This window comes from Ictalurus furcatus, chromosome 7, assembly GCF_023375685.1.
Source record: "Ictalurus furcatus strain D&B chromosome 7, Billie_1.0, whole genome shotgun sequence".
NCBI classification, from domain to species: domain Eukaryota; kingdom Metazoa; phylum Chordata; class Actinopteri; order Siluriformes; family Ictaluridae; genus Ictalurus; species Ictalurus furcatus.
Genome location: NC_071261.1, coordinates 10991496 through 11007398, shown reverse-complemented (window position 1 = coordinate 11007398; position 15903 = coordinate 10991496). Strand labels below are relative to the sequence as shown.

General features: G+C 39.8%; 1 protein-coding gene across 2 annotated transcripts; it reads left to right on the top strand.

Moving 5' to 3' along the window:
• Nucleotides 1-1069: 1069 nt before the first annotated feature.
• Nucleotides 1070-14192, top strand: keap1a (kelch-like ECH-associated protein 1a). Of its 2 annotated transcripts, XM_053628334.1 has the most exons (7): nucleotides 1070-1726; nucleotides 4975-5537; nucleotides 6062-6418; nucleotides 6518-7194; nucleotides 10886-11091; nucleotides 12084-12260; nucleotides 13677-14192. In XM_053628334.1, the coding sequence occupies exons 2-7, from the start codon at nucleotides 5328-5330 to the stop codon at nucleotides 13847-13849; spliced, it is 1800 nt and encodes a 599-aa protein (XP_053484309.1). In that variant the 5' UTR covers nucleotides 1070-1726; nucleotides 4975-5327; the 3' UTR covers nucleotides 13850-14192. The 2 variants fall into 2 exon arrangements, with proteins under 2 accessions (XP_053484309.1, XP_053484311.1); XM_053628336.1 differs by lacking the exon at nucleotides 1070-1726 and having other exon boundaries at nucleotides 4570-5537.
• Nucleotides 14193-15903: the final 1711 nt, after the last annotated feature.

Sequence of the window (15903 nt, the reverse complement as noted above, 5' to 3'; positions counted from 1 at the left end):
GACCTATGGCGATAAAATAATTCATTTGTTTATACTGATTGAAAATGTCAGATAGATTGGTAGATTTCCATTCTGTGTTTACTGCTGACACAGTGAGCAGCCATGTTGGTTCTTCACTTCCTGAACTCAGAGTTCAGGAGACCATCCTGACTCCCCGAGTAGGAAACTATGTTGAGTTGAAGGGACGTAATTTCTGAGCCAGAGGTCATAAATGAGAACGAACGACCTTTACTCAGTCGAATGCAACAAAAGTCCCACTGCAGTCAACAGTCAAACAGCATTGTGGGAAATCTAAGAAACCATTCATTTAAAATTGCTCTGAAAACAGAGCAGCACTGTCATGCCGATGAACACTGAAACCAAAGCTGAGAAACCAAAAATTGCATGTTAATTATAAAGATTAACATGCAACACGTTCCACGTAATGGCGTCTCGGAGAGTTCTTCTTGGTCTCGTTTCTACCGGTCATTTTATAGTAATTAAAATGAGTGACATGACTATAATGAAAGAGATACGATCGGAATAATCACATTAAACCAACTCCACACGTCAAACTAATTTTGTGCGTATGGCATGTTTTGTGAACGTGACTTGAACGAGACCTTGTGGAATTTTCTTGTTATTTCAGGCAGTCGGAGAATGTAACATGGACGTTGATGCAATCTTCGCTTTAATAAGAGTACCGTACCATACAGTACCGCACTGCGCTGTCCAGTGGGAAAACAGTTTTAATTTGGGGCCTTGCTTTATTGTGGGTGCATCCCAAACCAATAATAATATATTCAAATATTTATCCCACCTCTAATGAGGTATGCAGGTGCACTATTTTCACTTGTTTGGGGAAGCAGCCATTTTGTTGTTGTCAAGCTATGTAGGCTTCAACTTTCTTTAATTAGCTATCTGATGTCATAATCTACATTCACAGCAACTGTAAATCCTTTTTGTAAGTCCACATGTGTTAAACTCAGTCTTGTTTAGCCTGCTACACTTCCTTTAACAACAAAAAAATGACACATTAATTCGTCTTTATTTAGCAATCAACTGGGAACTTAAACCGCACCCAGTTTCAACGAACTTGTTTGGGGGGAGGGGCAAAATCCAAAATGGCTGCGTGTTGCACTAGGTAAGGAGCAGAACGCTGTGGTTTTCACGCCCTATGTAGTGCGCTGACGCAGGGACTCCTGAGTCATTCTGGACGCGGCGCCAAGTAATGCGGAAGGCTTTATATATGTTTTTTTTACAAGATTAAAATGAACTGAATTAGGTCGAACTCGGGTTTAAGCATAGGTTCCACCTGGAAAATAGTTCCGTAAACCTGAAACCGCAAATTATACAATAAAATGTCAGTTATGTTGACGTTAAAAGCTGCACTTCCGGGGTTTTTTTTTCTTTCTTCTTTCTGTGAGGCGATTGTGCGCGCGCTGACGCAGCTGAACTCGGCCGAAGTCGGAGTTGCACAGTCATGCTGATGTGGATCAGACTACTGGCACGGCACTAAACAGCTGGGCAGCTGACCTTTTTTTTTATTATGTTTTTTTTTTTACTTCTAGATATTGCGGTATAAAAGTAGACTCACTTCCGGAAGTTAGCACGCCAGAATCGGATTAAAAGAATTGGCCGTCACGCGCGCTTACTAAAAAGAGTACTTCATTGGACTTTATTGCACTCCTCTGTGCTACAGAAACATTGTGGTTTGAATTACTCTGGATATATTTTCTGGATTATGGTGAGTTTTTAAAGAGCTGAGGAACTCTGTAATTGCATAGTGACAGTTTCACAGAGAACAGAAAGAAGCTTGGGTGAAGTAATCAAAAAAAAACACACAAAAGCTTCATCAATGGGTTTCCATAAAAAAAAAAATTATTGCAAAAAATCTACCACATATAAAGCAGTATAAATGCATGCATAACACTTTTTGTTACTGTTTGCATTAATGCATTTTGTGCAATGAAGTTCAGTGTTTAAGACTTAACATGTAACATTTAAAAAGTTTGCACGTGACATTGGTTTTTTTTTTTTTTTTTTGGAATGTTTGTTTGTCTTGGCATGCTCTTGCAGTGGATTTCTCACTAGGTTTTTGCCAACTAAGGCCTGGTTTAGACTGTAGTTTGAACAACTAATCCTGTCTGACGTGTTTATATTATGCAGTAGGATTATTTCATTATTTCCTAATCCCAAAATAGTGCTTTATTCCCCTTACAGTGACTATGATTTGTTGCATAGATGTAATAAAACAAATCTATCGAAGAGATTACAGTCTGCTAGATTTCAGTATTTTTAAATTGTGTGTGTGTGTGTGTTATTGCATGGCAAAACAGTCAAATAATGCATAGTGCATTATTAATCATTAAAAACAACAAATCAGAAAAGACAACGATCCCACAAGTGCACACGAGTAGAAGAATCGATAGATAGATAGTAATAATTTTACAAGAAATTAATAAATGAATAAATCCACTAGTCATAGAAATCTACTAGTTTAAACAGAATTAAAGGAATGTTTCTCTTTCTTTAAATAAGTGGTAGTAAAGTTAAAGAAATATACGTTCTTTGTAGAGAAAGTTTCGTTTTCGTCGCAGTGTTCCACACAATTATTCCTGACTTTCCAATAAAGTGTTGTTTGTTTTTAAAATAACTATTTACCTTATAGTACCAAGAGGGGTACTATATTTTATTTTCTGGGAACTAATGCGTCACCTGCAAAGTTTGTGTTAGGCCAATATGATATAGTAGATATCATGATAAAAATATGATACAATACATTTTACAGAGATATTGTGGGTGTCATGATATCTTTTTTGAAAATACTGTTTTAACAACTTTCTTTCATTATTTGTTTTAAAATAATGTTAACACGAATGGACATTGGAAGTAGCTGATTTGCTGAATCTTTAACATTGTGAAAGTCTGTTCAATATAGGTTTTTTTTTTCGTGCTAATTTCTTTGATAAACTTGGTTTTAGACAGGTTCACTGTTATGTTAACAAGACTTAATGATACATTTCGTGCTTTTTAGAAACATCTTCATGTACCATGATATGATATTTGGGGATGTATTTAAACGAAAAATCACTCATCCTTTCCACGGTAACTTAACGTGATGTCGTGAGGTTCTTTTCAAGTGTAATTTCTTAAGAGTCATACATCATTTCCCTGAGGATGATCAAATCATTCTTGATAATGCGGCGACTCATTATTCCGAGTTACTGTTACCAGAAATTCATTATGCTTGCTTATGTCATTTGTCATTGTCTGAATGTTTCAGAAGTCCATATGGGTATAAACCTTTTCTCAAAAAACTAAATAAACAGTACACTCTTAATTCCATAATGACTGTTTGGTTCTTGCAGAGACTCGCAAATGTTTTCTGAGTCAGCGATGATACACTTCGGCATAGTTACTTGGTTACTCACTTATTGCTGGCTTTGGAAAAGTACTTAGCTATAAGACATTTTTTGTTTTTTTTCTGTCATGCTAATTAAGGATGTATAACTTATTATTCATCCAGTATTACAGAAAGGATAAATTGTCTTATTGTGACTCACAGCTTCTCTTTTATACATGAAGAAACTGTGCTTCAATTGAATAATTCTCAAATGTATTAAGACTTATTGTAAATGCAGTTCATGTGTACTTATACTATACTTTACTAATTATTACTGTATTTTTGATACCTAGGTTTACTGGTCAATAAAAGTGTCCCTGTTTCAAATATTTGTGAACACCTGACCGTCACGCCCATATGCTGTTCTTCTCTATACTGTTGCCACAAATTTGTTAGCACACAATTGTATAGAATATCTTTGTATGCTGTAGCATTACAATTTCCCTTCACAGGAACTAAGAGGCCCAAACTTGTTCCAGCATGACAATGCCCCTGTGCACAAATCAAGTTCCTTGAAGACATGGTTTGCCAAGGTTGGAGCCTGACCTCAACCCGAATGAACACCTTTTGGGATGAATTGGGTTTCCATCCCAGGTCTTCTCACCAGACATCAGTGCCGTCACTAATGCTCTTGTGGCCGAATGAGCAAATCCCCACAGCCACATTCCAAAAACTAGTGAAAAGCCTTCTGGGGAGGAAGGAGTTTAGATTATTATAAGAGTAAAGGGTGAATTAAATTTGAAATGGGTTGTTCAAAAAGCACATATGACTGTAACGGTGAGGTGTCCACAAACTTTTGGAGTTTTATATCAATAATTTTTTTTCTTTATAGATAGGTGTTAGATGCATACAAACCTGTTGGTGAATGACCAGACTTGTCTGAATGATGGTCAAAACCCTCAATAAAATGTAGACTTTTTCCAATATTAATTCAAAATTTTGTGCCATTTAAAATGTATGACACCATAATCTTTATATTATATCTTTATACTTTCTGTTCTGAAACAACTGCAGTAACCTCCAGGTAGTTAATAATAACCCCACCTGGCAGACACTGTGCCATTCTCCACGTATCAATGTTGTTTTTTAACTTTTAAGCACACAGCGAGGTCGCACTTTCACAGGAAGCCAATGGCAAGTGGCCTCGTCTCATGATAAGCATGCTTCAAGGCAAATGTTGCACTTGGAATGTTTGGTTGAGCAATAACACGGGATGCAAAGTCTCTTCAGAACTAATAAGTTATGTAACCCAGTTCAAACAAAACAGTTTAGTGATAAGTAATTAAAAAAAAAGCTGCACAGAAAAAAAAATCTTCGCACAACCATGACAGCAAAGGCACCCGTTATGGTCTTCAGGGGATTGCAAGCTTTGGTTTTTGTGGGAGTGACTTTTTGAAAGGTTTGAGATTTAAGAAGGAAAAGGGGAAATGAAACATGAATCAGCGACGTATATACGGTTATTTGCATGCATAGATCTTTCTGCTGTTCTTCAGAGTTCCTCTGTAGCGTCTCACCACATCTCCACATTTAACTTAGACACATAGCAAACTGGTAAAGTTCTTGCTCATTTTTGAAACTTTCTTTTTCAGCGCACCTAATCAGAGATCACTGAGACATACCGCAGAGTCACGCTTGAAGAAAATGAACCACAGTTGAGAAGGATTTGTGTGGATTTAGGATATCTGACAAGTTCTTTTGAGGTTCTTTTGTTGGTATCTATGTGATATTCTCTCAGTATTTGGCCTGGATCATTAAACAATGCCTATTTGTTCTGAGAGAGACCCCAGTCAAGATGGATTTAGAGTCAGACAAAAAAAACATGGCTTCCTATCTCCCAGTGACTCCCAGTTGTGTCTGTATTACTTCATGACTCGTGGTTGGATCTAGACTCTTTTGCCTGCCCAATATCCTGTGAAACCAAATTACAACCCAGCCTTAGAGGATGATATGTCCAAGGAAGAAGAGGCCCGTCAAAGATGAGGATTTTTCAGCCATCGCGGTGCCCTCGATGAAAGGCCATGGCTATCTGGACTACACCATTGAGAGTTACCCTTCCAGAGCTCTTCAGCTCATGGACGAGTTGCGTCAACATGGACTGCTCTGTGACATGGTACTTCGAGTGACGTACAAAGAGACGATAGTGGATTTCAAGGTGAGAGTTTTCAGGGGTGAGTCCACAAGAAAGATGAGAGTCAGCATGATAAGAGATCGGCCTGAGTCAGCACCGTTTAGCTTAGGTTAGTGGTTCTCCAAAAGAGCAGAACTTGTTCTGCAATGTTTGTGTAATATGCTTAGTATATAATTTTTTTTTTTTAATTCCCAAAATGATCTAATTTCCTAAAACAAATTGCTTGTACTTATCATTCATTGTATGATATACTATACATAACCCAAAAATGCTAACACTTATAGTGAGAAGTAAATCTCATGAGCTGGTTTCTATCCCAGCTGTTGCTCCTAGCATTTGTACATTATTAGCAGGATTAGCATGGTGCACATACATCAGCACTTTTACCACCGCCTGAGTTTACTATGTAGTTAGACAGCACTTGACCATTGCATGGGTCTTGAATCAGGAAGGCTCGTGGACACCAAATGGGGAATTTTTGGGCCATCTTACATTTGGTCACCTCGAACTTCTTATGCCCGTCGCGGACATGTGTCTATATTATCCAGGTGCACAAACTGGTACTGGCAGCCTGCAGCCCATACTTCAAAGCCATGTTCACCAGCAACTTCAAGGAGTGCCAGGCCTCAGAGGTGACTCTCAGGGATGTTTGCCCTCAGGTGATCAGTAGGCTGGTGGACTACGCCTATACCTCCCGCATCACCGTAGGGGAAAAGTGTGTGCTGCACGTCCTGCTGACTGCGATGCGCTTCCAAATGGAGGACGTGGCAAAAGCATGCTGTGACTTCCTGATGAAGAACCTAGAGCCCTCAAACGTCATTGGGATTGCCCGGTTTGCAGAGGAGATCGGCTGTGTTGAGCTGCATCAGCAGTGTCGGGAGTACATCAACAGTCACTTCAGTGAGGTAGATTTTTCTACGTCATTGCAATGAGAAGTTGTCCTGATTTTGACAATTCTGTGGTATCTATGGTAAGCCAAGTAAGATCTGTGCACTTTGTTCCAGGTGACCAAGGAAGAGGAGTTCTTCAGCCTGACACACTGCCAGCTGCTGGAGCTCATCAGTCAGGACAGTCTGAAGGTTCTGTGCGAGACCGAGGTCTACAAAGCCTGCATTGACTGGGTGCGCTGGGATGCGGAGGCTCGCTCCCAGTACTTCCATGCTCTGCTCAATGCCGTCCATATCTACGCCTTGCCGGCCAAGTTCCTCAAGAGGCAGCTGCAGTCATGTCCTATCTTGAGCAAGGCCAACGCCTGCAAAGATTTCCTCTCCAAGATATTCCACGATATGACCCTCCGTAAGTACCTGCCCCCTACTCCATACCGAGGCACTAAGTTGATTTACGTGGCTGGGGGTTACAAGCAGCACTCGTTGGACTACATGGAGGCTTTTGACCCACGAAACAACACCTGGCTGCCCCTGGCGCCCATGGAGCAACCCTGCAGTGGCTTGGGGGCCTCCGTACTGTTTGGGCTCTTCTACACTATTGGGGGTCGAAACCTCTCGCTGCAGAGCAATGCAGACTCTGCAACACTGTCCTGCTACAACCCCATGACCAATCAGTGGACCCAGCTAGCTTCACTTAACACAGCCAGAAATAGAGTGGGCACTGGGGAACTCGATGGGAGCATCTATGCTGTTGGAGGATCCTATGGCTCCACACATCACAACACAGTGGAGAGGTGAGTGTACAGAAAGCTTGTAGTGTCACAGTTATCATTGCTAACGATTTCATAAAGCATTTTGGCTCATTTAGGGCTATGACCGTAGAAAATTTGCTGGGTCATCTCTGTAACACACCCATTATTCTGTAAATTTTGCATTACCAGAAGTATTTTTTGTTTTTTATTCGTTCATATTATTTTATTCAGGATTTCTGTTTGGACAACAAATTGTTTGGTTGTGTTACTAAAATGTAATTAAACTATTAAAACTTTTCATTTCCAAAATGAACAGGGGGTGTAAATAAGTCATGTGAAAACAAGTGATTGGCCAGTAGCAACTTGCGAATGAATGGGAGGTGGAAACCGGCATGAGTTTCTTCAGCGTGTCTGGCAACTCTTTTTCAAACATGTTTTTTCACAGATTTAAACTTATTCAAATCACTGCACACCTGACCAGGCGGTTACTAAGGATGAATTAAGGAACGCTTTAAAGGCATCACATGTTAATGAATGTGCTTTTCATTTGTCCCGCAATATTCATGTCTGACCACTCACGTACGCTTGCATGAACATAGAACCCTTCCATCCGCGTGACAGTTTTGTGTCCCACGGGTTCCCAGTTCTGATACACAAAAACCCAGAATAGTGTCCCTCCTATTCGTATCTGTATTTGTGTCTGTTTCGATCACATTATCTGTTCATTCCAAATATCGTATTTGTATTGAGTTACATCCCTTCTATGTTCTCACAAAAAGCCGTGCCATTCAGAATTGTGTCACATGTGAAAGAAGAACAGCGGTGAAGTGATCTAAAATGTTTCGACTTGACATTTGCTCCCCCTAACAACAGGCAAAGTCTGTTCTGATTCAGAGAAGTTACTTTAGATGAACAAACTCCCATACCACAGCTAATAGAAAGCTTTAGAGGAGCAGCGCCAGTTCTAATACCATTCATATTAGTCACTCTTAGCAACCTGCTCTCCTGCCTCTAGTCTTCATTCTGTTTTTATGGGTGATGCAGGAAGGAAAAAAAAAACATTAATGTTTTTGAGTGTGCTTTTTTATTTTTTTATTTTTCCCTTTACCCAAGGATGACAATCCACATCTCTAGTGCGCTGTGCAGTTTGACCCAACGGTGACTACGTTTACATGGACAGCAGTAATCTAATTATTGACCTTATTCTGAATAAGACAATATTTTGATTAAGGTGTTTACATGATTTGCTTTTAGAATATTGTTTTCATGTTCCCCTTTTACATGTTATAGAACATAGTTCGATTAACAGCACACGTCATTACGTCCCCGCGCCACACTGTCCGACGTTCCCTCCAGAATTTCACGTATCAACATACAGTGCGTCTTTGTTATGGTACCGTGTACAGTTTTGGGTGTTTTTATTTTTAATTTTTACGAACGCTGCAAGTGTAGTTAATTATTTGTCATGCTGTACGTGCAAATAGACGACTGCTTAAAGCCGTGGGCTGCGTCCCAAACCGCGTACTTGCCTACTAAATAGTAGCTGAGATACATGTATTTCTTCTACTATATAGTAGGTAAGTATGCTGTTTCGGACGCAGACGTGCTCTCTTGTTTGCCGTAAAACGGTTGAGCACTGCCGTGTGTAATTGTGTCCTATCGCAAAATGCGGTGAAAACTCCCACATGACGTTAATAATGTGATTAAGGTGTTTACATGTCTGTAATACACGTCGATAATGCGACTAAAACAAGAATACTCCACGTCTTAATTCGTGTTTACTTCGAGTATGACCTTAGTCGGATTAAGGTAATAAAAAATGGCTGTTTACATGCTAGTTTCTTAATCAGAATATCGTCTTAATCGGTTAATATTGGATTATTGTTGTCAGTGTAAACGTACTGACTGATGCAGTGTTGCTCTGATAAGGGTGATGGAGTGTGCAGTGAAGGTTTTTCCGAAAAATGATTGCTTTTTATGAAAATAGCATATAATTTATTGGTGAAACAATCAACAAATCTCATTAACACTGTAAATAAATGAAGCATGTACAATCACCTGTAAGTCGGTTCAAATCAGACGCACGCTTGGTTTGGTTCGGCTTTGTGCTGCATTTGTTTTAGGATGCTTTCACGCCTATCGATCAGTTCGTCAAGTCTGAATCAGAGCAAACTTTTGGTTTGTTTGCTGTTTGGATTGATTTGTTTGATGTGTTTAAGGGACATGTTGGGCTGAAAACTCTTTCCTTCTTTGGTGAGAAAATCATTACCAAGTGTTGTGCAGAACTCTCAAAAATCACCCAAGCACTGAAGACACAGAGCTGGCTCTAAGCAATCATATACATGCATAATTATACACTCATGGCATTTCTGCAGCTCTGTCCTTTGGCGAAGTTCCACCTTGCCGATCATGTCAGCAGCTTGCATCTACCTACACAATAATACACAGTAATACGGGTTTGGTCCACTTCCTCCAGTTGAGTCGATGCGGGATCGAATCGCTTTCTCACAGCAATCGAGTCCCGCTAGAGTTCACTTGGACCAGAACCAAGACCTTGTGAATGAACCAAAAAGCAAAAAAAAACCCCCATCTGCTTAAGGGTGTGTGGTAAGGGGTGAGGCTGAAAACATACTCGTAAAACTCTTTTTATTTACTGGTCTGAAATACAGCAATATGTCTTTGGTCTCGATATCCTCTGTTTGCGCTTTTCTGCATCGGTTTAACAGCTGTCATGATTGACATGTCTGAAATACATGTCATGTTTGGTACCTGCATTTGTGTCAATTTAGAGTCAAATAGGCCTTCACTTCTCAAGGCCACCTCTCTCAGCTGCTCAGGTCTGCCCAAATTAAACACACTGATCAAACAAGTGTTTGGTGTTCAGTGGACTAAATGCTGCATATGTGAAAGCAACCTAAGATTGAACACTTTTTTTAGTTTTGTCCCTTGACTGGCACCCGATCAATCCAAAGCCTCTGAAAGCCTTTCTGTAAGGATGTGGCAGCCAACATGTACTTCCATGTTGTTAAAAGAGTTTGTTTGACTTGGACCATTTTTTCTGTGGATCACATAACATAGCTGCAAGCTATAGTAATCCTGGGGTTGGGTATCAAGTTCTGTGAGAAAGTATTTCAGGTCAGGACACAGTTTTACGATACCAGGATATTGGTTTTACGTATCCAATTATGTAGAAGACATTTTCTTTCATAAATAAATACGTAGTGTATAATACATAGGTCTATTGTCATGAGATGACAAGTTCGCATCACAACCATAGGTGCGAGTTCGTGAGAGGATAATTGGTCCTGCCTTCGGAGTGGAAGTTAGCACTCTGCTCAAAGTGTGCACAGCTGGTCTGTGGGGTTTTAAAAGCAACAGTTGGTGTTTTTGAGATAGAGACATGAAAACGAAAGAGAAAGAAGAAATTGATGCTGGCTTGCACAGTAGCACTGCAGCCTCACAGGATCCTTGGTTGGGTCCTGCGCTCAGGTTACTGTCAGTATGGATTTCTTCAGGGTTCTTCGGTTTCCATCCACCTCCCAAAAATGGTAGATTGGCTATGCTTAATTGCCCCTGGATGTGAATAAGTGTGTGTATGTGCATGGTGCCCTGCGATGGACTCCAGGGTGTATTCCCCTCCATGTTCCTGGTATAGGTTCCAGAGCCACCAAACAGGATATAGCCGTTACCGAAGATGAATGAATGAGTTCTAAATTTCACGTCTTTTTCACAGGTACGATCCAGAGACAAACAGGTGGACATATGTGGCACCGATGTCAGTGGCACGCCTGGGAGCTGGCGTGGCAGCATGCGGGGGAGCTCTGTATGTGGTGGGGGGCTTTGATGGCCAAAACCGTTGGAGAGCGGTGGAACGCTACCAACCAGACACCAACACTTGGCACCATGTAGCATCTATGAATACTGCACGAAGTGGCTTAGGTAAATATTAACTAACATTTTACTAATGACCCACTAGCATCTTTTGTATTGTTTTTGCAAACCCAAATATCCCATTCAAAATACTTTTCACCTATTTAATGGAGATAATAATGCAGATACTGAAACTGGACAGCTGATAAAGGCTAGGTGACATTTTTCCAATCTACAGATGTCCACTTCTGCCTAACTGGTGTCCACTGTAGTCTCAGTTTCCAGTTCTTGGCTGACAGAAGTGGAAACCAATGTGGTCTTCTGCCGTTGTAGCCCATCCACCTCAAGGTTCAAATTGTTGTGCGTTCTGAGATGCTTTTCTGCTCACCACGGTTGTAAAAAGTGATTATTTGAGTTGTTTTAGCCTTCCTGTCAACATGAACCAGTCTGGCCATTCTCTGTTGACCTCACTCGTCAACAAGGTGTTTCCACCCTCCGAACTGACCCTCGCTAGATGTTTTTTTGTTTTTTTGTGTGAAAATCCTAGAGGATCAGCAGTTCCTGAGATACACAAACCAGCACATCTGGCACAATAACCACACCATGGTCACAGTCACAGAGAACATTTTTTTCCCTTTTCTGATGTTTGTTGTGAACTCTTATTTATCTGAAGCTCTTGACTTGTATCTACATGATTGTATGCATTGGCTGATTGAATAATTGTATGACTGAGAACGGTGGACGGTGGGTGCAAATGGTTTGCTATCACTTGCTTATAAACTGAATATTTTACCATGTTTGCCAGCACCTGTCTATTGCTACTGATTCAGCAGGGCTGTTTTTATGGTTACACTGTGTGTTAGGCAACAAATCCATCTGATTAATATAATGGTTTCTCTCCCAAATTGGTGGAATTACATGTTTCCAAAAAAAACAAAACAAAGGATGTCTGAAAAACCAAATCACTGGTCTTGTATTGGTAAAAAAATGGTTAATGGTTAATTTACTGACCTAAGATAGTTTTTTTTTAACCAATGGTTTTTGATTCCTGTCCCATGCAGGTGTCGTGTCTATAGATTCTTACCTCTACGCAGTGGGTGGTTATGATGGCCAAAGGCAACTCAACACTATGGAGAGATATAACGTAGCCAGAGATGTTTGGGAGCCCATGGCATCCATGGTCCACAGTCGAAGTGCCCATGGAGTCACAGTGTACCACAACAAACTCTTCGTGTTTGGTGAGCGTATAACACTTAACAGTTAACGATATAAATGGTTTCCTGATACGTGCTATATGGTGACTGACAGAGTGACGTTCTGTTTCACCGTTGGTTATTTACTGAGAAAATGGAGGCTTTGTGTCTTGATTGTATTTGCTCGTTGAAGCGGCAGGGCTCTCATTACAAGGCCATTTCCGTATTTGTGGGAACACAATGCGGAGTCGTTCACAAGTTAATCAGCACTTACACGCAATAAACTAGCACTTTGCGTGTTAATATATATTCTTTTCTTCTCTCAAATGCCTATCCACCGCATCTAGACATCGGAACCATTTTAGATAACGTGAAATCACATTTGGCTTTGCCAAGTGTTCCCACTGAGACGAACAAATACTAACAAAAAAAAGTAATAGTGAATGCAGTATTCACTATAAGTACAATTTTTTTTTGTATTTGGCTTAGGTATTCATTTACTTTTTATATTTCCTATATATAAATCACTGCACTGAGTTAGCAGGTCATTTGAACTTAATTAATTTAATCATTGTCATTAATTAATTGTCCTTATGCATATACAGTAGCATCTACAATCCCAGTCTACTACCAAGAGCTATTTTTTATTTCTTCAGGTATCTGTTCATTTAAAAACAAAACAAAACAAAACAAAAAAACAACTCCTCCTCTCTTCCATAACACCAGAGATTTCCTTGAACTGCTCACACAAGTACGATCTTGACACATTGCGTTCATTGATGGCACCTCTTAACCTGTTAATGACTTAATTGCTACAGTCCAACCTTGCTTGGGAAATCTATGAGTAAGGAATTAAACATTTCAGGGTGTGCTGTTACAGGGAAAAAAATTCTGGAGTGTTTTATTCCTGCTATAATTTTTTCTGCCAATGTTAAAATATTTTTTGGTCAAAGTTCTCAAATTTAAAGTAACAGTTTTTTTGTCTTTGTTTTTTTTTTTTTTTTACTCTTACAACGACAATGGAGACTCCTTCTAAAAGTGCTAAATAAACATCTCCTCACTGAAAATATCACCATATCAACACTTTCTTTCTTTTTAACGGAGCATCAGCCATGCAATTCCCCGTGTACGTCATTACTATTGAAATTAACCTTTTTTAATTCAGTGAACCTTCTGGAAGAAATTTTTCACGAAGTCAAACCTAATGCAGTTTTAGAGTTTTTAAGAAAAATGGATTTGAAAAACCTTATATAGAGTCCCTTAGATGTTTCTCGCCTTTAAAACAGCCATAGAAGCTGGCATGGCGTTAAAACACAAACAAACAAACAAACTACAGAAATTATATCGTAACCTTCTGACCAATCGGAATGAAGAATTTAACAATGTTGTGATAAGAATAAACATTGAATAAAATGGTTACTTTTGGGAATTTAATCACTGTTTTGTATCGCCTCTGTCAAGGTGGTTTCAACCAGACTGGTTTCTTGGCCAGCGTGGAGAGTTACTGCCCAGCAAGTAACCAGTGGACGTATGTGACGGACATGCCGGTGGCTCGAAGCGGTATGGGAGTGGGGGTAACCATGGAGCCCTGCCCGGGCTGCCTTCCCGAGGAGGAAGACTCCACATCTGTATGACGCACATACTTCAGACTTTGAACCTTGCAGCGTCGTCAGAAATCATACCCTGTCCCTTGAGGTCGAGCAGATTCGTGGCAGGTTTCCCAGTCGGAATGATTTTGACCCCTTGTGCTGTGGCAGTATTTCACAAGTCACATTTTTCCCCGGCACGGTATAAGTGTGTGTGTGTGTGTGTGTGTGTGTGTTATTTAGAAAGCAAATCAAATCACTGGACTACTGACATTTCTTGATGAACTTTGATTACTCTGTGAATAAAAGTTTTGATCTGTATATTTGTGGATATAAAAAACAAAAAAGTTTAACCTCTTTATTAGATCAATATATTGAGTGCCCACACTGACTTGATGCATTTTATTTCAAATCGACTTATACATCTGATTTACGGTGTAGTTTTAAGCACAGCCACTAGGTGGAGCAATTTGACTTCCACAGAAAGTGGGAATGCTTTATATTATGGGATGTGTCCAATTCTTCTGTCTGTGTGTGTTCTTTTGTTGTTTTTTTTAAACCAGTAATAATAATTTTTTTTATTTAGGGATTCTCACACCTAAGGGTACTTGTACAAACGGATATATAACTAATATAGAAACATAAACATTAACACACAGGAAAATATTAACAGGCAAGCAAACATTAACAGTCGTGAATTATCAAAAGAGATGAAGGAACAGGCAGGCCTGCTGAGTAACATGATTAAGCGGCATAAAATGGAGGAGGGTTGATGCATGACATAATGAGATATAAATGTAATTTGAGGAGATGCGTTTTGACTGCGGCAGGCTTGAGAAAAAGATAACGTATTTTTTTTCTTTTTAATTCATTTTTCAATTGTGTTTTATAATAATTTATTATTTAACAAAATATATTCCTTTTTTCTTATCAATTTTAAAAGAAAATATTTTCAAATGTTTTTTTTTTTAACTAATTACATTTCAATTGATTATTTATTTATTTATTCATTACAGATATTTTATACACTTGAGCATTTTTTTTATTTTATTTACCGGGATCTCGAGACGTGTCGCGTTACGAGAGGCACGTCCTCCATTTTAAAACATAATGAAACCAGTATCATGATTGTGAGTTCAAATCCCAGGACTGTCAGACAGCCACTGTTGGCCCTTGAGTAAAACCCTTAACTGCTCCAGCTACATGCTTGGATTGCAGTCTGCTTCACAGTTACATGTACACCGATCAGCCATAACTTTAAAACCACCTGCTTAATATTGTGTAGGTCCCCCTTGTGCCACCAAAACAGCTCTGACACATCAAGGAATGGACTCCACAAGACCTCTGAAGGTGTGCTGTGGTATCTGGCATCAAGACGTTAGCAGCAAGTCCTTTAAGTCCTGTAAGTTGTGAGATGGGACCTCTGTGGATTGGACTTGTTTGTCCAGCACATCCCACAGATGCTCGATCGGGTTTGAGATCTGGGGAGTTTGTAGGCCGAGTCAACACCTTGAACTCTTTGTCATATTCGTCAAACCATTCCTGAAGAATTTAGGCAGTGTGGCAGGGAGCATTATCCTGCTGAAAGAGGCCACTGCTATTAGGGAATACCATTACCATGAAGGGGTGTACTTGGTACTTGGGTGTACTTGCAGTAAAACACTGCAACAGTGTTTAGGTAGGTACTATGTGTCAACGTAACATCCACATGAATGCCAGGACCCGAGGTTTCCCAACAGAACAACTGCCTCTGCCGGCTTGCCTTCTTCCCATAGTGCATCCTGGTGCCATCTCTTCACCAGGCCGTCCACATGATGTAAAAGAAAAAGTTATTCATGAGACCAGGCCACCTTCTTCCAATGCTCCCTTTTATGAACATATTACTGAAGGTATGTTAGGATTGTATATAGTTGACAACATGGAGAGATGGACATGGAATGTTAGCTAGCTAACCTTACACCAGAGTGCTGTTGAATTCTCAATCCTGACTTGTTATTGTGGACATGGTGACGTTCTTCTGTGAGGAGACTTTTATGTAATGTCTCCAGTGTCAGCGCTTTGTAACAGTCGGCAAGTTTTCCATCATAGAAAAGTCTTCAGGA